At 32.3% G+C, this 25,029-nt stretch overlaps 1 protein-coding gene across 1 annotated transcript in view; it reads right to left on the reverse strand.

Annotated features, from left to right (window-relative positions):
* The window catches only part of LOC126883985 (uncharacterized), a 91,503-nt gene that overhangs the window by 30,427 nt on the left and 36,047 nt on the right, over nucleotides 1-25,029 (reverse strand). The window contains exon 3 of the mRNA XM_050649757.1: nucleotides 1,889-2,094. Coding sequence (XP_050505714.1) covers nucleotides 1,889-2,094 — 206 coding nt within the window. The remainder of the gene's footprint in view (nucleotides 1-1,888; nucleotides 2,095-25,029) is intronic.

Genomic DNA, 25,029 nt, shown 5'->3' on the forward strand with positions numbered 1-25,029 from the left:
AGAAATCGATCTCCCACAACTGACCACAGATATCCAAACAATAGCCAGGGAAACGAATGAAAGTCGACACTAAAGGGTGGGCGTCGGCTGTATCTAATAAAAGCTCCCAAATTACCAGTTATACTTTAAATACAAATTAACAGAATTTGTTACTTAAGGGCTACGTTGACAATAAAAAATGCACCTTTATTATTGATGCCGGTGCAACTAGATCATTTATTCGAACCGGATTTCTGAATAGAAAACTACAGCCAACTAAAACAAACTTAGTTCTGGAATCAGCTTCAGGTCACACTATTCCAATTCATGGATAAATAACGGCAACCATAGCAATTGGTAACACTTTGATCAAACACATATTTCTTGTAGCCGATATTAAAGATAAATGCGTACTTGGGATGGACATTATGCAGAACACATTTTTCACAGATCTTCAAAATAAAATTTTGTTTATTGAAAATAAAGAAATCGTCCTAAATTTTGAAGAATCGATACCTCAATAATTTTGTAGTTAGTAAAGATACAGAAATTCCTCAAAATTCTGAAAGTATAGTCCTGACGAGACTGAGTCAAAAACCTGAAGGTTTACATTTCGGCGTTGTGGAAAGCGAGGAACTTGTTGATGACGGAATCTTGATAGCCAGATGTCTCGTGAATGTAGCTGAGATGATTCCAGTAAGGGCTGCTAATTTATCCAAAAAGCCTTTTAAATTTAAAAAAGAACAACAAATAGCACTCTGTACGCCAATAGAAAAAATAAACAAGTGCCAAAAATATTTGAAAAAGAATACAGCTTAAGTTGCCAAGTTGACGCTAACCTGGCTAAAGAACTAATAAAAAATGTTGATCACTTAACAACTGAAGAACTAGAAAAAGTTAATGAATTTATTAATGAAAAATACGATATTTTTGAAGCCAAGAAATCTACAGGGCGTTTAACATAGAATTTATACTGGAGATGCAAGACCAATTCGTCAAGCCCCACCATTGATTTTATCATGCTACAGACGAGTACATTATGCGAAATGAATCCAGATATGCCCTCCTACAAGCCATCCTGCTGGAAAAATATTTGGAAAGCGAGGTCCAGGAAGAGGAAGAACATCCTGGTTAAAGAACTTCAGAACCTGGTTCAACACAACATCTGTGCAGCTTTTGCAGCAAGATTGCCATGATGATCGCCAACATTCGTCACGGATAGGCACATCAAGAAGAAGACAGACGAGACGACAGATTATGTTATGTGGAACTGCCCAGAGTTAGATAGGATAAGACTCAATACATTTAAGCATTATCAAGTCGATCACCATCATCAGTCTCTCACGATCCACTGCTGGACGTAGGCCTCCCCGGTTGTCTCCAAAATGTTCTATTTTGTGCTTTCTGTATCCAGTCTTTTGTTGTCTTTCGTTAAGTCTCTGCTACGTTTATCGGCTCTTAGTCTCCATTCAACTAGTTTGCGAGTCCACCTTCCGTCCTTCATTCTGGCAACGTGTCCAACCCATTTCCATTTTAAGTTACAGCTTCTTTCAATGACGTCTATGACTTTGGTCTTAGCTCTTTGTTTTTAATCCTGTCTCGTAGAGTGGCCCCTATCATTGATCGCTCCATTCTTCTTTGCGTTACTCTTAGTAAAACTACTAATAAAACTGTCAACTTTTTGTAAAACTTAATAGAACTGTCAACTTTAATCTAGGGATGAGCCATAATAGATATCTTAGATTGAGTGGAATAGTGGTTAAGTGCCCACTCAAATAAACCCAACAATAACCTAGCGTTTGCAACTTTAATTTCCCATTAAACTTTCATAGCTCCCAATTTTTTCCGAACATATTAAAATTGCTAATATCAACACAAATTTAAAATACTAGTCGAAAATTAGACTTACCTTGGTCTGCTACTATTCAACAACTGGGCGTGTTGACAAGTGTCCTTAAACTGTCTTGGATCAAAGGAAAAACTATCACATCTTCTACAAACAATATAACCACATCTAATATTTTGGCATTGAGCAATATCATGTTCTACCACAGAAAGTTCTTGGCATTTGACACATTTCATGAGGGACTGGTTCTTATAAAGGCTTTTTCCAGTCTAAAATAAGTTTTTAAAAATTAATATTCAGGTATTTGTTTTATTTGCAAATGTACTTATTACCAAATAATTTGATTAAAATTGATCTCAGACGAAACCATCAATCTGAATATGAACTGTCATAAACAAAAGATTGTCAATTGCCAGAGTATAAAAAAAGCGAATAAAAATAAATCATAAATGACAATTCGCTTCGGATTATTCAAGAAAACATAATAAAAATAAATAATGCCTTTAAACCTTATACGCAGTCGGCTTCTTTAACTATATTTCCCCAGTTTCTATCTCGAGTCACATCGATATCAATCCTCTTTACTGACAATATGTTTCCTACTCCCTACTCCCCCAGGAACACGCAAATCAGCAAATCTTCATATTGAGTAATTACTTAACATCTCAACATTGAACACGCCCGAACCATCTTATCTATGCACCCGGCACCCTCATTTTGATGTGTCAATTGGTGTCACTTCTAGCCTTCCCTTAATTTTATCCCTTCTTCATCTAAGAATAGTATCTGCCCAAAATTTAGTTCTGTACATCATACTGCTCTTATAGCAGTTTTATAGAATTTTCCTTTTACTTTAATTGGAATCTTTCTATCACAGAACACACCGCTCGCTTCCTTTCACTTCATCCATCCCACCCTTATTATATTGCATGCACTCTATAATACCGATTCTAGGCACTTAAAACTATTACTTTTCACAATCATTTCACCATCCAAAGTTATCATTTTATGTAGTAACTTCATCTTTAAATGTACATTTTAAATATTACATTTTTGTTCTACAAGTTTTAAATTTTTTTCCTTAAGGCTATGGGTACATAATTCGCAAATATTTTACGTGTATCCCTACTTTTTCTGTCTTTACACGGCAAATTACGTGTAGTAAAATTCACACTGGTATGGATATGTAAACATTACTAGAATGTCATTCTACTTGAAAATGTCATCATTAATTTAAAGAGATGGGTTTTGAATGTTCTTGGATAACTGTTATTTTTATAATTGCAAATTATTAATTCAGTTAATAAATGTGATAATTTTTTCACTAACTATGTATTCAGTGATTGTAATAATTTATTTGTACAACAAAGACTAATACTCAATCGAGAAAAGAGGAAAAGTGTTAAAGTGATTTTTTAATAATATATTGTTATGGAACGCTTACAATTTTGAACATCTTTAACAACAAAATACTTGGATAACAGAATATATTATCCTGATGTATTCTATGATTGGATCTTCCACAAATAATACACAATAAATAACTTTTTATTAAGTTCACGTCTTAAATCAATTATTTATCAAATACACTATATATCAATAATATTTAATCAATAACTCAACATATTCCCGATGCAATGTCAAATATTTAAAATTGTCACTGATAGGGCTTTTCATTCACAGTCATTTGTTTCGAGCTTCTGTCATGTGTCACATAATATTAATATATCTACGTCATACGTTATCGCTATATACCAATGATACAAACCAAAGACGTATGGCGTAGATATATTAATATTATGTGACACATGACACAAGCTCGAAACAAATGACAATCGATGAAAAGCCCTATTGTCAGTGTCTGACTGACAATATATGCTGACAATATTATATTCGGCTGAGTGCGTTGTAAGACAAAGATAGATTTGGAAAATATTACCACGGCATTGTGTTCATTTTTTTCGAATCCTGAAAAAACCATAAATCTTTTTGAAAAATTTAAACGCAGAATGAAAGACTAAATTATTACCGAGGGCCGAAAGTCCCTTAGAATAAATAAAAAGTTTATTTTGAATGATATATTTGAAATTAAAAATCACACTAAATTTTCTTAGTTTTTCACCCCTGTAACTTATTAAAATAAACATTATAGAAGTTCTCAGGGACTTTCGGCCCTCGCTAATAACGTAATCTTTCATTCTGCGTTTAAATTTTTCAAAAATACTTATTAGTTTTCTCAGGATTAGAAAAAAATGAATCCCCATTTGAATAGCATTGCAGCCGAAAATACGTACCGATCCTCTTAAGAGCTTATCTCCACTATTCCACTTTTTGTTCAAATCACTTGTAAATCACTTTCAGTATCTCCTAATAATAATATCGTTTGGAATTTTTGCCGGGGAGATCCTTTCGGACAGTTCCGGCGCCATTTACATCTTTAACCCTGTTTCAAGTAACTAGTGCCGATGTACACTAGCCCAGGAAGACCGACGGCTTTACGTGCTCTCCGAGGCACGGTGAGACGGCTCGTGTCATTATTGGAAATGAAAATGGTTTGTCTTTGGCAGGGCTCGAACCCACGTGCACTGGCGTATGAGGCCAGCGAATATGCCGTTACTCCACGGCCGCTCACTCAGTATCTCCTAATATGGTCTAAGAGCTAGCAACGTTTTCGAGAAATCATTTTAAGACGGCTGATTCTTTCATATATTGTTCCCTATGCTTCCTCGAACACCGTACCGGCCATCTGGCTACTGATACAGGTTGCGTTCATTACTGCGCAGCACACCTGTACAGGTAAACACAAAATCAGGGTGATTGATTAGTGTGAAAAAGCTTAGTAGATCCGCTCCGCTATAGTAATAGACAGCAATAAAAGTTAATAACAAAAATTGTAGCTAACTTTGCGCATCACATTACAAAATTAGTTAGAATGTTACAGATACAGGTACAGGTTCAATAACATAGTGGCAGACCAAACTTTTTTTTTTTTTAAATGGATATTTTATTTTATATTCGAAATCTTCTTAACTTCCCCATCACAAAAATATAAAGGTTTGTTATGTTATACAGGGTATTTACAAAGTTATAACCGATGTTCTATGAAAATCGTAATAAGTTCAGCTCCCTGTATAAATAAAAATAAGCACAACAGCAATGGTTTATTGGTGCCACATTTTTTTGTTGATTGTCAAAATTTATAAAAATGGTTGATATTGCTAATTTTCTTTATATCGAATACAGGGTGAATCAAAACGCAAGAACATTATTTTCACAGTAATTTTAAATAGAACACTCTAATTAATAACTTACTCTGAAAAATGAAAATATCTCGAAAACTGACAAATTTAGGCATAGGGAATATTATACAAAAATATTCCCTATGCCTATACATATATTTTAATATTGTAATGACATTTTTCAAATACAGGGTGTTCCATTTAAAATTTCTGAGAAAAGATTGTACTTGCGTTTTGACTCACCCTGTATTCGATATAAGGAAAATTAGCAATATCAACAATTCTTAAAAAATTTCACAATCAACAAAAAAATATGGCACCAATAAACCATCGCTGTTGTGCTTTTTTTTATTTATACAGGGAGCTGAACTTGTTACGATTTTCACAAAAAATTGGTTATAACTTTGTAAAAGCCCTATATAACAAACCTTTATATTTTTGTGATGGGGAAGTTAAGAGGATTTCGAATATAAAATAAAATATAGGGTGTTCCTGCCACTATGTTATTGAACACCATGTAACAGTCTAACTAATTTCGTAATGTGAAGGTAAAAGTTGGCCACAATTTTTATTATTAACTTTTATTGCTATCTATTACTATAGCGGATCTACTGAGCTTTATCACACTCATCAATCACTCTGTATATTGAATTTGAATTATTTTAGGACGAAAAATTTTTTTGTCATTACTTTTTAAACCACAGAAATGTCTGGCAATTACAGTTCATATTTCTAATAATGTTTAAAAAGTAATGACAAAAAAATTTTTCGTCTTACAATAATTTTAAATTCGATATGTTTACCTGTACAAGTGTGCTGCGCAGTAATGAACGCAACCTGTATCAATAGCCAGATGGCCGGTACGGTGTTCGAGGAAGCATAAGGAACAATATATGAAAGAATCAGCCGTCTAAAAATGATTTTTTTCCGACTAGCTCTTGGTCCGATAGGAAGAAGGAAGATTCTCACCTCTCAAAAAAAGTATCTCCTAATAACACTACACCATCCGTATACATTAAGCAAAAGCGAATGTTACCCTGTAGTTTTCCTGTAAACCCAACTAATTATCAGATATTAGTGTTTCTACACATATCTCTCTATCAATTACTCTCTCCCATATTTTCTAAGTCGTTCTAAGTCATAGTCATAAGTCATAGACTAAGTCGTTTTATCACTTAGCTTCCATTCGTCGTGGTAGTCAGACGTGCGTAGGAAAGAAGCTTGTTTTTTAAAACCGGTGTCTATAAATTAGATATTTAAATAAATATTTTGTGAACTTTAAAAGTAAATTAATTACACCAAATAAAAAAGCGAAATCGGAATAAAAACATTAAAAAGTTATGAGTGCAGTTAGCGGGGGCGACGCCCCCGATAAAAATGTTTTAGAAACCCAAATGGATACAGAACATGCAACATCTTCAAAGGAGGAGCTATTAGGATTCCAAAATCTTGTTCCAGTTACACAGATAAGTACCACAAAACTTATTAATAATAAACCCATTATCGATAATGACTTTGCTAATGTACACACTTCAATAACAAATAACATTAACAAAGAAGTAGGAACAAAAAGGGAGGAATTTCTTTACCGACAAAACGACCTAGGACCTTTTTACGCGTATTTAGAAAATAATTCACCCGATTTTAAAGGCAGATTAAACGCGTTAAGGATAGGTGACATTATTATCACAAATTTTAAAGAAATTGATGAAAAAATTGTAAGCATTGACGCAGTAGGAAGAAATAAAATACGTATAAAATTTAAAGATTATAAATCGGCTAACTATATCATATCTAAAAAAAATGAAGCAATATTTATAAAAAATAATCTAGACATATACATTCCTAAGTTTCTTTTAGTTAGACAGGGCGTAATAAAAGATATTTCCACAGAATTTTCAGTAGAGTATGTTAAAAACAGAATAAAAATGTACGATTTACACTGTAAATTTGAAGTCCTTCAAGTCACAAGATTAAATCGAAGACAAGTAGATGAAAACGGTACTGAATACATTCCAACAAAAACATGCGTAGTTAGTTTTAAGTCACAAGTGCTACCAAAATATATAACAATCAACAAGGTACTAAAGGAAGTCGAACCATACAAACAAAAGGTGCTATTATGCTTTAATTGTCTTCGATTTGGACATACAGGTGGGCAGTGTAAGAGCAAGGCTAGGTGCGATAAATGTCAAGAATCCCACAACTCAAAAGATTGTAAAAAGACCGATCTCACTCCAAAATGTTTTAACTGTTCGGGGGATCATTTTACTACAAATTTAAGCGCGTGTCAAGAATTTCAGCGTCAAAAACTTATTAAAGACGCTATGTCTTCCAATAATATTAGTTATCAAGACGCAAACAAACAGTTCCCCAGAAACTCCTATGCAAAAGTAACATCCATAAATACGGAACAAACTACAAACCTCTCCTGCCTCAAAACTTTCCCTCCATTAAATCCCAATAATTATACACCCACCCAATTCCCATCAAATCCAATTAACAAAATGTCAACTAATAATATATTCTACAATAATAATTCAAATAATACAAATTCTCGAACATTCAAAAGACAGAGACCAAATAGTCCAGATCCAACATTAATTTTGCATAATGAAATTATATCTTCCCCTAGATCTCAATTACCTACGGGAGGAATATTAGACAGCATTAACTATAAGGGAAATATTAATAATAATCCAGTTGCATCTCCTTCAGACTTGAGCATGATAAATTCAATATTAGAATTAGTTATAGAAATTGTCTCAAAAGTTTTAGTAACAAAAAGTATAAACATAAATAAGGAAGAACTCGAAAACTTAGTCAAATTAACTATAAATGGAAACACGTCATCACATTCTCAGACCTCAACCATGCAATAAATATCCTTCAATGGAACTGCCGCTCGGCAGTTTCTAATAAAAACAACTTAGAATATCTACTAGATAGGGGCAACTACTCCGTTGCACTTCTATCGGAAACATGGTTTAAAGCAGAAAAATACTATAATTTTAAAGGCTTCAACAATATTCGCTGTGACCGGGACGACGGGTACGGCGGCTCTGCCATTTTATTAAAATCAGACTTAATATACCAAGAAGTCTCAATTCCAACTACAATCAACTTTGAGCATACTTGTATCTCGGTAAATTTTCCATATATACATAAAAAAATTTACTTTGTTTCAGTATACCTTAAACCGAGAACTAGAATATCATTACAACAGTGGATTAACTTTTTGGAACAAATTCCAAAACCATTCATAATTGGGGGCGACTTTAACGCACATAGTTTGGCATGGAACGATGGATATGACGATATCTATGGCAAGATTCTTTTGGAAGCTATCGAACAATGCAACCTAGTAATTATAAACGACGGATCACCTACATTAGCAAACAATAAGAAGTCAGCTGTAGACTTGACCCTCTGTACACAGGATCTGACACAACTAATTACGTGGTGTACTTTAGAAGAACCTTATGGCTCTAATCACTTACCAATACACATACAATTTGGAAGGAATATCCCACCTGCGCAAATTAAACAGACAAAACATAATATATGGAGACTCAAGGCTGCTAATTGGGATGTATACACCGCTACCCTTGAAGCAACAGAACCAAAATCATCACTAATGGGCATTATCGACAATATTAACAAAGCTGCCGACAAAGCAATTCCGTTACGAAAATCAAACGCACAAAATAGAAATCATTGCTCAAAGGACTGGTGGAACGAAACCTGTAACATAGCTGCTAAAGCAAGAAAACAAGCTTTCTTAACCTACACACAGGCTACAAATCTTAATAATCTAACAGAATATAAAAGACTTGATGCAGTAGCTAAAAAAACTTTTAAAGAAACTAAGAAAAAAAGTTGGATAAATTACTGCCAAAATCTAAATCAAAATACACCAATTAAAGAAGTGTGGAACAAAGTAAACCGATATAAAAACCGAAAACAAGCGAATAAACCCCTAATGGACCCCAAAGAAGACTGGATAAGCGAATTCCACACAAAAATCTCACCTCCATGGGTCGAAAACAACATTACTCAACAAATAGCTACTGTAAATAGGAACACTTCTTTCCTACAATCGTTATTTCAATTATGGGAACTCGATCATTGCATTAAATCAACAAATAATAAATCTCCCGGGGCGGATAACATTTCATATAATATGTTGCATAAAATGCCCTTAGACCATAAGAAAGCCCTGTTGGAATTGTTCAATTCGATTTGGATAAATAGGATTCCTTTTCCACCGATGTGGAAAGAATACATCATAGTACCTATCAAAAAACCTGGAAAACAGAATGGAAATGCAGATTCATATAGACCCATAGCTTTATCATCGTGTATATTTAAAACCATGGAAAGAATGATAAAGAACAGGCTTGAATATTGGCTAGAAAATGAAAAAATATTACCTGACTCACAATATGCTTTTAGAAAGGGAAGATCTTCCTTGGAACCCCTAACGATACTAGTAAATGACATCTATCTAGGATTCACACACAAATACAGCACTTTGGCCACATTTTTGGATATAACTTCAGCATATGATAATGTTCAAATAAATATACTAGAAGAGAAGCTCATCAATATTGGTCTACCAATCTCCTTTGCCAACTTCATAAAATCAGCTTACTCTAATCGATCAGTTTCCTTAAAGATAAATCAAGAAATTTCGGAATCAAGAATATGTAGATCTGGATTACCACAAGGTAGTATCCTGAGCCCAATCCTCTACAGCCTGTACACAATGGATATAGAAAATGTTATATCACAAAAGTCTAAAATCATTCAATACGCTGATGATGTTGTTATTTACACCAGTAGCAAATCAGAGGACAAATGTATAGAAAATATCAACACTGAATTTATAAAAATCCAAAAATACCTAGACAACATGGGACTTTCCATATCCGAGTCCAAAACCAATATATGTATTTTCTCTAGAAACAGAAATAACTATCAAAGACAACTAACAATAGGAAAATATAAACTCTGTATTAGTAACTCTGTAAAATATCTTGGTCTGCATCTAGATAGAAAACTATTATGGAAGGACTGTATCCACCAAATTATCAAAAAAAAACAAGTAATTCTATAAATATCCTAAGAGCGTTTTGTAGAGCAAAGTGGGGAGCAGACCCAAATACGGCTTTACTATTCTACAAAACAATGGTACGATCAATAATGGATTATGGAAGTCAACTCTATGGAACAGCAGCAGATACACATCTAAATAAAATCGAGATACAACAAAATAAATGCTTAAGAGTTTGCCTGGGATATCTTAAGTCAACGCCCATAAACATTATACAAGCTGAAGCCGTGGAACCTCCTCTTAAACTAAGAAGACAACTATTGAGCAGAAAATTCATGATAAAAACCATTTCAAAAAAAACTTCTTACCTCAATAGTGTACAGTCACTAACAGTTCAAGTTTTGACCCATAGATACTGGCACTTCAAGAAAACCCCCCTCATAGTAGAATCTTTCTCAGAAATAGCTGACATTACAGATATACTCTATTCCAACCAACTCCCTCCAGTTTTAATTTACTCACCTGAACAAATTTTTTCACGTGAAATTAGAACCTACTATTTTGAAAGTGAAGAAGTAGCAAGTATCAATCAAACAAAGTTCAACGAAACAAAAAACAAATACTGGCCAAACTATGATTCTATATTCACTGATGGATCAAAGTCAAAAGAATATACCAGTTGTGCCTTCTACCATTTTGAGGAAAATACTGACAAAAAATTTATTTTACCAAAGGAAGCTTCCATATACACTGCAGAACTAACAGCAATAGTGCAAGCTATGAAATACGTACTCGGCTCTAACCACGACAAATTTATAATATGTACGGACAGCAAAAGTGCAGTAGATAAACTTAAAAATGTTAAAATAAATAGATCAGTTAATCATATTGAAGCAAAAATCCTGTATTTACATAATGAGATACACATCAAGAATAAAGTCGTCATATATCTATGGGTAAAGGGACACGCAGGCATAACAGGTAATGAAATGGTGGATGCCTTAGCAAAAACAGCTCCAACATCAGGAGAAGAACTAAATCTTAAACTACCCCCGTCCGATTTATTCTTAAATCAAAGGAACAAAATAAATGAGATGTGGCAAAACCTATACAGTGCATCAACAACTGGAACAAACTTTTGTAAACACCAGCCAAGGATCCCCAGAAAACCATGGTTTCACAAAATACCAAACAGAAACTTTGTCGCCACAATAAATCGAATACGTGCAAACCATGCACTAACACCTTATTATAAACACAAAATAAAAATTACAGACGATCCACTGTGTAGTTGTGGTAAAATGGGTACATTGGTACATGTTTTACTTGAATGTCCAATAAATATTGTAAACATTAATAATCTATATAAAAACTTAATTCACTACAAGATAAACCTTCCAATAGACCTAAATTGTATTATTTTTTCAGGAAATAATAATATACTTTATGTACTTCATCAACACATCATAAACTGTAAACTAAAATTGTAAAATTACTAACCAATTTTGTAAGCAATTCTGCAAAACAAACTAAATGTAAAGCATTAAAGGAAAAAAAAAAAGGTGAATACAAAAAAAAAAAAAAAAAAAATAAACCAAGTAAAAAAAAAAATTAACCAATTAAAAAAAAAAACAAAAAAAAACAAAAAAAAACAAAAAAAAAAAAAAACAAAAAAAAAAAAACAAAAAAAAACAAAAAAAAAGAAAACAAAAAAAAATAAATAAAAACACACACAAAGAGGGCTAAAACCTCCGCGGCGTTGAACCGGGTTGATGCTCTAGCGCGGAAGGAAAAAAAAAATTAAACACCATACACTTTACTAATGCTACATATTACTAACAAAACAAATGAATACATCATGCTCAAGTTTGATACTATGAAACAATTTACACAAACTATTTATACAATCTAACATAGTCTGGCTAATTGGTCCTCACCAAAGCCATAAATTCCACGAAAAAAAAAAAAAAAGTCGTTTTATAGCCATACAGTTTGTAATTTGTTTTTGTAACTTTTGTATTTTGTTTTTGTAAACAGGTACTAATATACTGCTTCCCCATTCATCTGAAATATATCCCAGTTCTATAATTATGTTACAAACAAACCTGTTAGCCAACTTGTTCCAGTTTTTCCTAAAGCTATCCACACTTCCCCAGGAATTCCATCTGGTCCAAGTGCTTGAGTAACTTTCTCGTTTGTTATTTTGATAGCGCTGACCCTAGTTTTATACATGTGAGTGATGATTTGCTTTTCTTGTAGCACACTGGGTGTTAACACTGAGATGAGTGAAGGCAGAGTTGCTCAGAATCGGAAGAGATGTGGAGGTTGTTGTTTGGATCTTTCTTACTATAGCCCGATCAAAGAACAATTTGACCCAAAAATAATAAAGGAAGGATGAAAATTTGGGAATAGGTAGTTGAAATTGTCTATTATTATGTAAGAACAAGTTTACAATTCTACATCTCCTTCTCAGGGGGTGAAAAAATATACATTCATTCAAAATAAGTCCGGAATTGGATAAAATGACTATAATAATTAAGCATACTAATTGTAATTCTAAGCAACTTTTGTTCTATTAGGACCGTGCAAGTTCGGAAAGGCGACACCTGGTTTCTTCGCTCTGCACTTTTATTCGCACTTTTAATTATATTGGCCAGTCATATGGTCCTGGTTGCTGGATAATTGTCAAGGCCATAGTCCAAAAAAATAAGAAGAAAAAATAAGATTCAGGTTATGTTATTAAAACGTAAACAATTGTATGTAGTAAATAAAATTAGTTATTAAAATGCAGTAATGCAAGCAAAATACAATTAATTACATTTACGTTTATATAATAATTGTATATCATATCAATATTGTGGAGCAATATATAATTTTTCTTCTTCATTGACAGTAGATATGAAATATACGTCAATTTGACAATTTCAATTGACAATGAATTATTTAAGAAAGTTACAATATTTTTCCGCTATTCTCGCACGATCGTTTCTTGTATCGCCTCCAAGTACTTGCACACCGCGAATAGTGGTTTTTGATTAAGTCAATACTTTTCGAGTTATTTAGGAGTGAATATGTTCATTTTTAACAACAAAAAAACATGTTTATCTACTTATCTCATATTATGTATAAGTTTATAGTTTGTGAAAACTGTCATAATAGATAGCAGTGCGTGAAGTAAAATATGTATTTTAAATGGGATTTACTTTTTCGCACTGTTCTTTGGCACACTTTCATACAATTAAATATCCTTAACTTTCGCGTTGTCATGGTCAAAGTTCTAAAAATTGTAGAATAGAAATGAATTCCAGTAACGAAGAGTTACAGTTTTTTTATTTGTTTATCGTAGATAAAATATTGTATGAAACTGTGCGTGAAGTACTTTTTGCGAACTTACGCGATGTATAGCACTCGCTCCGCTGTCGCTCGTGCTCTAAACATCGCGTGCGTTCGCAAAAAACATACTTCACGAACTGTTTCATAAATAACTATTTTCGACGGTTTTTCGCAAATAACTCAAAAAGTAAGTATTTGATCGAAAAAAATACATATTAGTAAAAATATAGCTTATAAAAAAGTGAAAAGAATGGTGTAAGAATGAAGTCTGCATACCCAGTAGAAGCGGAGTTGTAGCTAATGCAAAGTAGGTTCTTATTCGTCCAATTCCAAATCGAATATTTCAAAGTGAAATAACCAAAAATAGTACATTCTTTCACGGTTTTTGCTGTAAATTTTGAAGAACCGCTTGGATTAACATGAAATTTGGCATACGCATAGCTAACATGTTATGTCCGAAATAAGTCCGGAAATCGATAAACTGACTAATTTTAAGCAACTTTTGTTCTTTAGAGTTTTTTCACCAAGTCAATACTTTTCGAGTTATTTGCGAGTGAACTTGTTCATTTTTCAATAAAATAACCACGTTTTTAGACGGTTTTTCGCAAATAACTTAAAAAGTAAGTATTTTGTCGAAAAAATCATTTTTAGCAAAAATATAGCCTGTAAAAAAGTGAAAAAAATGGTGTATATATTTGGTCTCTATACTTAACAGAAGCAGAGTTATAGCTAATGAAAAATAGGTTCATATTCGTCAAATTCCAAATCGAATATTTTAACTTGAAATAACCAAAAAATTAAGCACTTTTTGGGAAAAACTCATTACAACTTTTTTTTAAAGTGTTTAAAAAAGCTTTCTTTTGTTTTACAAAAAATCATTTCTAGCATAAAAAATAAACAAGTTACGCTCAACATAAAGTTGGTCCCTTTTGTTTTAGCAAAAAAAATCGGGAAGATCAACACCTAATTAGCAACTTAAATGATATTAATCATTAGATATCGCTTCACAAGTTACTTATGTTTTGTTTATATGATCTTTCATCTGAAGTTTCATCGGTTCAAAGTGTTCATTTTTGAAAAAAATTGGTTTTGAAATAAAATTTTCAAAATTTTTAATTTTGGAGAAAATGCATTTTTTCAAAATAACTTAAAAATTGTTAGAGATACTAAAAATCTGAAACAATAAAAAAAGTCGGCATGCTTTTTTGATTAATTTGTATTTTTTTGTTTTACTGTAAGACAAGAATTGGTTAAGATTTGGTGTATCTAAATTTGAATACACTTGTGATTAGTGAATCTTTCAAGCCCTTTTAACTACAGCCCTTTCAGAAATAAGGACTTAAAACCAATGAAACTTACAGATCATATAAACAATACATGTGTGTGTGTGCGTGTGTGTGTGTGTGCGTGTGCGTGTGCGTGTGCGTGTGCGTGTGCATGTGCATGTGCGTGTTTGTGTGCGTGTGGGTGTGGGTGTGGGTGTGGGTGTGGGTGTGGGTGTGGGTGTGGGTGTGGGTGTGGGTGTGGGTGTGGGTGTGGGTGTGGGTGTGGGTGTGGGTGTGGGTGTGGGTGTGGGTGTGGGTGTGGGTGTGGGTGTGGGTGTGGGTGTGGGTGTGGGTGTGGGTGTGGGTGTGGGTGTGTGTGTGTGTGTGTGTGTGTGTGTGTGTGTGTGTGTGTGTGTGTGTGTGTGTGTGTGTGTGTGTGTGTGTGTGTGTGTGTGTGTGTGTGTGTGTGTGTGTGTGTGTGTGTGTGTGTGTGTGTGTGTGTGTGTGTGTGTGTGTGTGTGTGTGTGTGTGTGTGTGTGTGTGTGTGTGTGTGTGTGTGTGTGTGTGTGTGTGTGTGTGTGTGTGTGTGTGTGTGTGTGTGTGTGTGTGTGTGTGTGTGTGTGTGTGTGTGTGTGTGTGTGTGTGTGTGTGTGTGTGTGTGTGTGTGTGTGTGTGTGTGTGTGTGTGTGTGTGTGTGTGTGTGTGTGTGTGTGTGTGTGTGTGTGTGTGTGTGTGTGTGTGTGTGTGTGTGTGTGTGTGTGTGTGTGTGTGTGTGTGTGTGTGTGTGTGTGTGTGTGTGTGTGTGTGTGTGTGTGTGTGTGTGTGTGTGTGTGTGTGTGTGTGTGTGTGTGTGTGTGTGTGTGTGTGTGTGTGTGTGTGTGTGTGTGTGTGTGTGTGTGTGTGTGTGTGTGTGTGTGTGTGTGTGTGTGTGTGTGTGTGTGTGTGTGTGTGTGTGTGTGTGTGTGTGTGTGTGTGTGTGTGTGTGTGTGTGTGTGTGTGTGTGTGTGTGTGTGTGTGTGTGTGTGTGTGTGTGTGTGTGTGTGTGTGTGTGTGTGTGTGTGTGTGTGTGGATATTTGTGGTAACTTGTGTGAACATATTCCTGTATTATGGTAACTTCATAAATTGTGGTAACTTACACACGTTACCACAATTTTATACTTTACTATCTTCTTTCTTCTAGTAGTCTTTACTATCTAATAAAAGTATAAATACTTTTTGTCATCACTTGCTTTGAATAGCTACTTTTTTTGCTACATAGGACCGAATAGAGCTTAAATAAAAAGTGTATCATGTTAATTCTGTGTATGTTGCCACAATGCAGGATGAGGCAGAATGCATTTACACACGTAATTGTGGCACCATGGGCGTGGTCGTAGAGTAGCGCCATCTGAGATGACTTTGCGCTGTTGCCTAAAAACAGTTTTAGTTCTCATTTGAAAATAATGTGTATAAGTGTGTGGTAGGTGCCACAATTTAGTGCAAAAATTTTCTTATACACGATGGCGATGTCGACAAGGAGTAAAAGGATATTATCATTAGTGAATAATTCTAATAAAACAAATCTATTATTTCTTCCGAAATATGAGACTACTCATGGTACTTCTGTAACAGAACAGCAAATCGCAATAGCAGGTAAGTTCTACAATATCTTGTAAAAATAAATATTAAAAAAATAAATTTTTATTTGAAAATCAAATCGATACTTGTTAATTTTTTTTTAATTATGCAAGTTACATACTTAACTTTACTATTTTTATTTATAATTAAACAAAGCCTATAGCAACTAATTTGTTTAAAATATATTTATAATCTTTTTTAGTCAAGAAAAGTAATTATTGTGAAATAATAAGCATAATTCAAGACAAACACGGATTGATTTGATTTTCAAATAAAAAATATTGTAAAGGTTATTTTTTAAAGATATTATTTATCTTTGTTTATTTATTTATAATACATAAATATTTAAGTTACCTATCTTTTCATAACCTTTTCTATTACTAATAATAAGAAGAAAGTAAAATTTTGCAAATTAAATATTTATTTTAAATTGTTTAAACAAATTCCTCGATTAAATAGATTCATAAGTTAACTTGAACTGAAACATCAATTTTTGTTGAGTAGAACCAGATATATTGCGACTTTTATTTTGACTTTATGAATTCAGTTTTTGAAATAATAAAATCGAGAAATAAACAAAATGCTAACTCGGATTCTAAGCGTCGCGCGTCTTAAGACATTGAATTGTTCTAAATTCGTATAAAAATTCCGACATTTCGAGTAAAAAATAACTTCCTATATGTTGTTGCGTCTGAGTTATTTTAAATGTTTATAAGCTTAAAATCACAGTACTTTTATAAACCAATTTTTCAATATTTAATAATAATTTTTTATTTAATAACTAATTTAATTTGAAAAAGTAAACCTTATTCTTCAATTTGTGCTTTCAAAATTCATGTACATCTAATACTTTACGCACAATAACGTTGTAGATAAAAGCTTTCTCGGATAAATAATTTTAATTTTGCAATAAGTATTGAGTAAAACTTCTTGACATTTTAAAGATTTTTGTGAATTTTTAGAAAAGATTATTAATTGTTTTCAAAAAAACGTCTTTTGAAGCTATTTTTGCAATAATTAAGCAACAAATTTACAAAAATGACTTAACAAACTTTAATTTTAAATGATTTTTTGTGCTTTTTTAGTAAAAGTCCACACACTTTTCCATACAATTTGCCGGTCTTCACCTTTAGTATTTAAAATCAAATAGTGATCTTACATTGTTTATAAGTAAAAAATGACGTTTAATATTTTGCATATTTTGTTTATTACATATTGTTATCAACAAATTTATCAAAAGCAATTGTTAGAGCTGCATTTTTTAAGTTGTCATTAATAGTTCATTTTTTAAATAGAATATAATAGAATAAAATAAATTATCTTCAATAACTCAATATTAGGTACAAACCCAGTATCGTGCCCTGAATGTTAATAGAACTCCTAGCTCTTAAATCAAGTCAGACATAATGTAGAAATTACTCTTTAAATGATATTTCGGCCATTCCGGTGGCCTTTCTTAAAGTACAAATCCAACTGGGCAATTAATTTCATATTTTATATGTATCTGTGACAGTTCGTCTGTTTTTAATGATACTATGAAATTTGCACTCAACTGAGGTCAATGGTAGCGTTTATCCAACGTAAAATGGTGCAGCGATTTTATGCTAACTAAATCATTACTCAACATGTTATCGAATTTGACAGCCAAAACTGCTGCCAAATTAATAAAGAAACTCCATAACTACTGTTATTTAGTAGGTTTGCTGAACACTCCCAATGATTTTTCGATCTCATCTGTATTTTAAACTTTTCACACTGGTCTGTTGATATTAGTTCTTAGTTCTCTGATATTATAGTATCAGATATGTTGTGCTTTTCATTCTCGTGTATAGTGTAGGAACCTCACTTGATAATCCAATATAATTTATAGTTTCAGAAAGGTGAACATTTATAGATTGCAAAGCACTCACTCTCTATTGATATATATTTTTGTAAAATTAACTAAGTTTTGACTTTAAACTATGAGCTTGATATTAGGTCATCATTTGTAGTCATGATATTCTCCTTTCTTGCCCGAATGATAACGTCAAATCTCTCACGAACAAAAAAGCCTCCTAGTGACTCTTTCTATAAATATCCATTTTTCAATATTAAGTAAATATTTTTTGCTACTTCACAGATTTGGTATGAAATAAAGCTAGATTGATAAAAATCTTTCGTAAATACGAAACCATGACTATTTGTATCAGGGCATTACTTTCGATATATATCATGGTTCGGTTGAGAATATTTTTCGTTTTTCCTTTGCAAACATATTTGATATGGTTTCATAGTTGCTTTTTATACTAAAGTCTAAACAATTAGGACACGACCTATAATCAGAATTTTTAAAATGTTGCTGCATTTTGAGTTGGTCGTCACCCAAGCAGATAAGCCTAAAAATTCAGTACGACCCTCTTTTGTATTCTCTAGCATTTTGCTACTTCAGTCTCAGTCGTCTCTTGATGTAATTTAAAAATGTCGGCCCATGTTTTTAGATAACTAATTTATCAAACTGTTACTGATGAAATGTTACTCTGTGTTAATCAATATATATTTTTTAAATCTTTAAATATTTGTGCTTAAATCAAATATAAAATAAAGCGATATCTTACATAATTTATAAATTTTAACAGTTTTCAAAAATTGATTCGGATCCGAGTCGTCAGCATATCGCTAAGCGATTTCGAATCGTGAGTCCATTTTATATACCAGGGAAGTAACAGTCTTTGACACAGGTATCTAACAATTGCTTTTGATAAAATTAGTGATAACAATATGTAATAAACAAAATATGCAAAAGATTAAACGTAATTTTTTACTTATAAACAATATATAAACAATGTAAGATCGCTATTTGATTTTAATTACTAAGTAAAACCGATAAATTATATGGAAAAATGACACATTTTTTCTTAAAAAGCATAGAATCATTTAAAATAAGAGCTTATTTTTTGCTAAATTATTGCAAAAATAGCTTCAAAACTGGTTTTCTTAAAATTATTAATACCTTTTCTAAAAACGGATAAAAAACTTTAGTTGTTCATGAGATTAGGGACAATATCACAAGTATGTAGATATAAACATTTCAAGATTTACTTAATAGTTATTGTTATATATTGTTTATAAGTAAAAAAAAACGTTTATTCTTTTGCATATTTTGTTTATTACATCACCAAATTGCTAATATCCCTGGAAGGTCTATTATGAATTCAAAATAACTGAAATCAAGTTGAGTCTTAGTAAATACAATAGAATTATACAATAATACAATTTCACAGAATGGTTTGCAGGTAAGAAGTATTCAAATTGAAATAATGTTACTTATTGCATTAATTACCTAATAGTAAAGAAGGGTCGAGATAGCTTGCGGTACCCTATTGTCAAAAAGATTTATATTTAGTACCTGAAAATTTGGAAAACAATTTAGGTATACATTATTATTCAAATTAGACGGGAATTAAAGACTGCTCAAAACATATTGCTTGGATTATCTGTTTAGTACAAATAATTTATATTAGGTACATTTTAGGATATAAATATTTTAAGAATATTAAAATAAGACGGAAATTCCAGATAGGTTAAAATAACTTATATTCTATAGTAAAATGAATTTATAAAATTTTCCTTCCAAAAATTTAAAGATACTAAAGATTATATATAAAGATATACAGAAAATTTAAATATTAGTTTTTATTTTAATTTTATGTCAACATTACAATTGAAAGTTAACTATATGCTATTAGTAAACATTAAAGGATACTATAAAGAAATATTAACCTATTTATTTTGTTTATGGAAATGTTTGAAATAATCACTTAAGCAGATAAGTAGCTGTTTTTTTGGGACAATCCACACACTCATGCATTATTTTTATGACAGAATATGCTCTGAATCGTTTCCTTTTCTTTCGCCTTTCTCTGATTTACTAACAATTTTTGTACGTAAATGTTCGTGTGCAGTATTCCCTCGTTCTTTGCTGTTATTGTTATGAATTGATTCACGAATTACTTCTAACCGGAAAGAGACAGTTTGGTTCCAGAATATGTATTGTACAGAAAAAAAGGCATTAAGCGATTAATTAATAAGAAGTTTAAGTTAAAACCTCAAAATTTTTCTGGAATATGATTAATACGACAACCTCTGATAATGTCGATCGATAACGGCCATATACAATACTTATTATATTTGAATATTGGTAATGGTTTGGACAATACTATTCTCTTTTCGTTCTATATTCAGTCCTTGTATGTGTAAACTCTTGACTAACATGACTAACTGTCCTGGATATATACAAAACATCTTTTTTATCATGCGATTAACCATCCATTTATTTATTGATTCATTAAGCATTACAATCGGTAGGGTATAGGTAACGACATGACGTTCAAAATCCTATTCTTGGGTGAGGTGGATTATTCCTTTATGTCATTTATAGCTAGCTGTGTTTTTTTGCTGTTTTCATGACTCTTTTCCATTTCTTCCTGTCTTTGCACTGAACTTTCCAGTATTTAACTTTCATTATTCTTATATGTTCTTCTACATCATCCAGCCACCTTCTTTTAGACCTTATTTTATACCTGGGCTGTGGTGGTGTCCATTTAGTTATCCTTCTCAGCATATCTTTGTGTGGTGTGTGGTCGTCTCTGTATATGTCCTATCCAGTTTAAGCGAAGAGATATCTATTATTTTCTACCTTTAATTCTTCTTCAATTTCGGCATTTTTTTTTCAATCTTGTTTCTCCATCTTTTGTTACATTAAGCCCAGTATTGTTTTAATTTTTTTTTTATTTTAAATTTCAGACGGCTATCTTTCTCTTTCTTGTAAATTATTATTTTCATCCCATATCTAACAACAGGTCTTATTAAGTTCTTGTACAGGTACATCTTTGTTCTCTTACTTAGACTCTTGCTTCTTAGCAGATTTTTATTTATTCCATTTGTTTTCTTTTCTTTTAAAATTCTTTCCTCTGTTCTCTATTTTCAGATTTTCCCTGTTTTTACTCTCAAGTAGCTAAAGGTCGAACAGTTTCAAATTTATGGTTTTATGTTACAAGACATTTCTGAGTTGTTGTGTCGTCCTTCCCTATCGTCATGCATTTTGTTTTGTGTTGGTTTTTCTCTAGGCCTATTCTTTTTGCTTTCTTATCTAATTTTTAACTGCTCTCATAAGTGTTATCCTCGTCTTTGCTATGATGACTAGCTCATCTGCACATGCTATTACTTGAAGTTGATCTGTAATAATGTTTTTGTTTACGTCCTTCTTATTATTGTTTCTTATATTAGGTTAAACAGTGTTGATGAGATAGAGTCGCCTTAGTTCAGGCCTTTATTTACTTTGATCTCCTTAGAAGCTGTTCCGTTGAAACTCATCTTTGCTGTGGTGTTCTTTAGACTTATTGTTGGCATAGGTCTTAATTTTTCTGGGATTCCAAGATTCTCTCGCTCTTCCATCATTTTCGTCCGATTAATTGTACTATCAATTTTGGAATCTATGAATATTACGTGTATTTCTCTGTTGTCTTCTTCTTCTTCCTTTTCTTCGTGCGACTAGGATTACTCCTGTTTGTCTGCCTCTTATTCTGTTTCAGTCGTCGTTGACTGTACATTATCTTTCCACCTTTTTGGCGGCCTTCCAACAGGTCTTCTGCTATACGGTTTGTTGTTTTTACAGATGTTCGCTAATCTATCTGGCCCCATTCGGTTTACATGTTCGTTCCAGTTTTTTTTTCTTGTTTTTATCCACCTGTTAATATTTTGAATTTTGCATTGTTCGCGTATACTTCTGTTGGTTTGTCTGTCTCTTAATGATATGCCCGCTATTGATCTTATTACTTTCATTTCAATATTGTTGATTTTTTGTTTCGTCTTTCTTGTATCGGTCCTTGTCTCCGCTGCATATGTTAGGATTGGTCTTACTTCTCTGTTGTATTCTCTCGAATTTGTTCGAAATGTTCTGATATCCTAATATTCGTTCAGCGCATAATTTAAATCTTTAGTATGTTTGCTTGAATTTAATCATTATCGGACTCCTCCCGATGTTGTTTTTTATAAATAGGTACTATAACACCTTTGTTCCAACTATCTGATAGTATGTTTATATTTTTGTTGTATTAGCTTGTTTATTTTGTTAAGTAATTTTCATCCTTCGTATTTTATTAATTCCACTTCTATTTCACCTTCTCCTGCTGCTTTTCCATTTTGGAGATTTTTATTTTTCTTTTTGTAATTCTTTATCTGTGGCAATTTCTGCTTCGTCGTTATCTTGTATTATTCGTTTTACTTCTTTATTCCAGTTTGTTTCCACCGTAGCGAGTATAATTTTTCCGTAATATTCTTCCCCTATTTTGCTGATCTGTTTATCTCCAAATTTCTTCTTTTTGGTTTTTTATACCTCTTGTTTTATTGCTGAGCATATTGTTTGTTGGTCTGACTTTTTGCAAAACTGTTTTATTTTATGATTTTTTTCTGCTCTTTTCAATATCCTGTAGCTTTTCATCTAAGCAGTAATTTTTCTTATTTTTATTTGTTGCGTTGGCTTTGTTATCCGCTATTTTCTTCCCTGTTTTGTTTTGAAGGGTTGTAGATCCATGTCATTTTGATAGAGTTTTTTAGTGTTCTCTCTTTTAAGCAGTCTTAATCGTACCAGTCTTTATTTCTTTTTGTTGTTTTTTTTTCTTTCCTATTATATCATCTGTTGTTTAATTTATTTTGCTTTTTAATTCTTGTCATCCTTCGTTTATGTTTCTGGGTTGACTCATTAGGTTGTATATATTTTCATTCATCTTTTCTGTCCGTGTCTGCGTTTGCCACTCCGTAAGATCTCATGTCCAGTGTTTTTTGTATTTGTACTCTTTAGTTGTTAGGACGTAATCAATTTGATTTTATTTCTCTCATGGGTGTCTCTAGGTTGCCTTGTGTTTTCTTGGAAGCTCAGATGTTGTCGATATGAAAGTCATATTTAGTGTTGCTGTGTCTTAACAAATTCTGTAGTTGTTGCCATTGTCATTTGTTTTTTCGTATAGAGATCCGTTCCCGTTTCAGACTATATCTTTTAACTATCCTTCTTTCCCCAGTTATGCGTTTGTCTCCCAGTATTAACAGAATGCCATGATTTATTTAGGTTTTCGTAGAATTCCTATTTCTCTGTTTAATCCATAGACACGGATAATTTGGCAGCCAAAAGTGATAGAAAGGATTGTTAGGACATTTGGCCTAGATTCCGTATAAACAGGACAAATAAAGGAGTTTTATATAGTGAGTAGTGATAAAAGAACACATCTATATTAAAAATTAAAATGTAAGGACGACAGTGACAATTTTAGAGTTGAAACAATTGAATTTTAACTGATTATCAAGAATAATATTGCAAAGTCATAAAGTTTGAAACGTAACAATAAATTTAAATTATTTGTATTGTTTTTTTTTTGTTATTTTTTTAATTAGTATCTTTTTTTAAAAGCTAATTTAACTTGGGCTACACAGTTTAAATTCTTGATCATTCACTTAGAAGTATCACAGGAACATTGATATTTCTAAGTGATTTATTTATACGTGTAATAATTAATTTCCCAAGGTATTTTAACATTTTAGTTAATTGTATTGAACAAAGAATGTTATTCGTTTCCTTCTATTAATGTTAATATTGAATACTAGCCAAAGACAAAGGTACTTCTAATTCAAAAAATCTAATAATTTGTAATTTGGCGACTGTAATTAAAATTATCCAGATATCTTATATTATAAAAATAAACAATTTAATATTTTTTTATTTGGCTTAAATTCTATTTTGTTATTTTCCAATCACGTTTCGGCTCTCCTTTTGGCAAGCTAAGAAGCTTACATTCTCTACAACTTTTCTATGAATTTTAATTAAATTACAGGTTTCTCTTTGGACGGACAAATAGGGGATATTATGATAAGTGATGATCAAGACAAGACCTCAGGGAGTGAATATATTCCATCTTCGTCAAACTCGGCAGTATCTGAAAACGAGAGATTTCGAAAACGTAAAAACAACAACAAACCAAACGAAAACAACTCACATTTGAAAAAAATTGTAATATTGCAGAATTTGGTGACACAAGATGCTGAATGCAGAACAAAGCATACTAACAAATCTAAGTGGATAAAAACAAGCAGCGAGCAAGCAGATGCAGCAAAATATAGCGAGGCACCTGATAAAAAGTTTATTATGGATACATTCTTCGAAAGTGTACAAGCTACACATTCTAAAGTACGTAACTTGAAAGAAAAAAATGAAAAAGAAGATGAGGATATAAATGGATTGGATAATTCTAATACGGCGAACTATATTGGAAGCAAAAAATTTGGTGAAATAAAAATAGGTAGGGAACAAAAATGTGTAACAACGAATAACGGAATACCTGATGAAAAGTCAGTCATGGATACATTTTTGGATAGCTTACATGATGTGCATTCTGAAGAGCAGAATGAAAACGTAGTTGAGAAAGACAAAAAAAGAATAAGCGAAGAAACTGTGAAAAGTACGGAAGCAAGTGATAAATCCATACTGTCATATAGAAAAGAAACTACGACTAAAGATACATGTATAAAGGTAGTTGCAGCATCAAATAAAGACGGGAAAAGGATTAGAGATAAGACTCACGTCTGTTTTATTTGTGACAAGTCAGTTATCCATATGGGTAGACACTTTGAAACTTTACATTCAGAGACTAGCGAAGTAGCAAAAT

This window comes from Diabrotica virgifera, chromosome 4 (genome assembly GCF_917563875.1).
Source record: "Diabrotica virgifera virgifera chromosome 4, PGI_DIABVI_V3a".
Classification (NCBI taxonomy): domain Eukaryota; kingdom Metazoa; phylum Arthropoda; class Insecta; order Coleoptera; family Chrysomelidae; genus Diabrotica; species Diabrotica virgifera.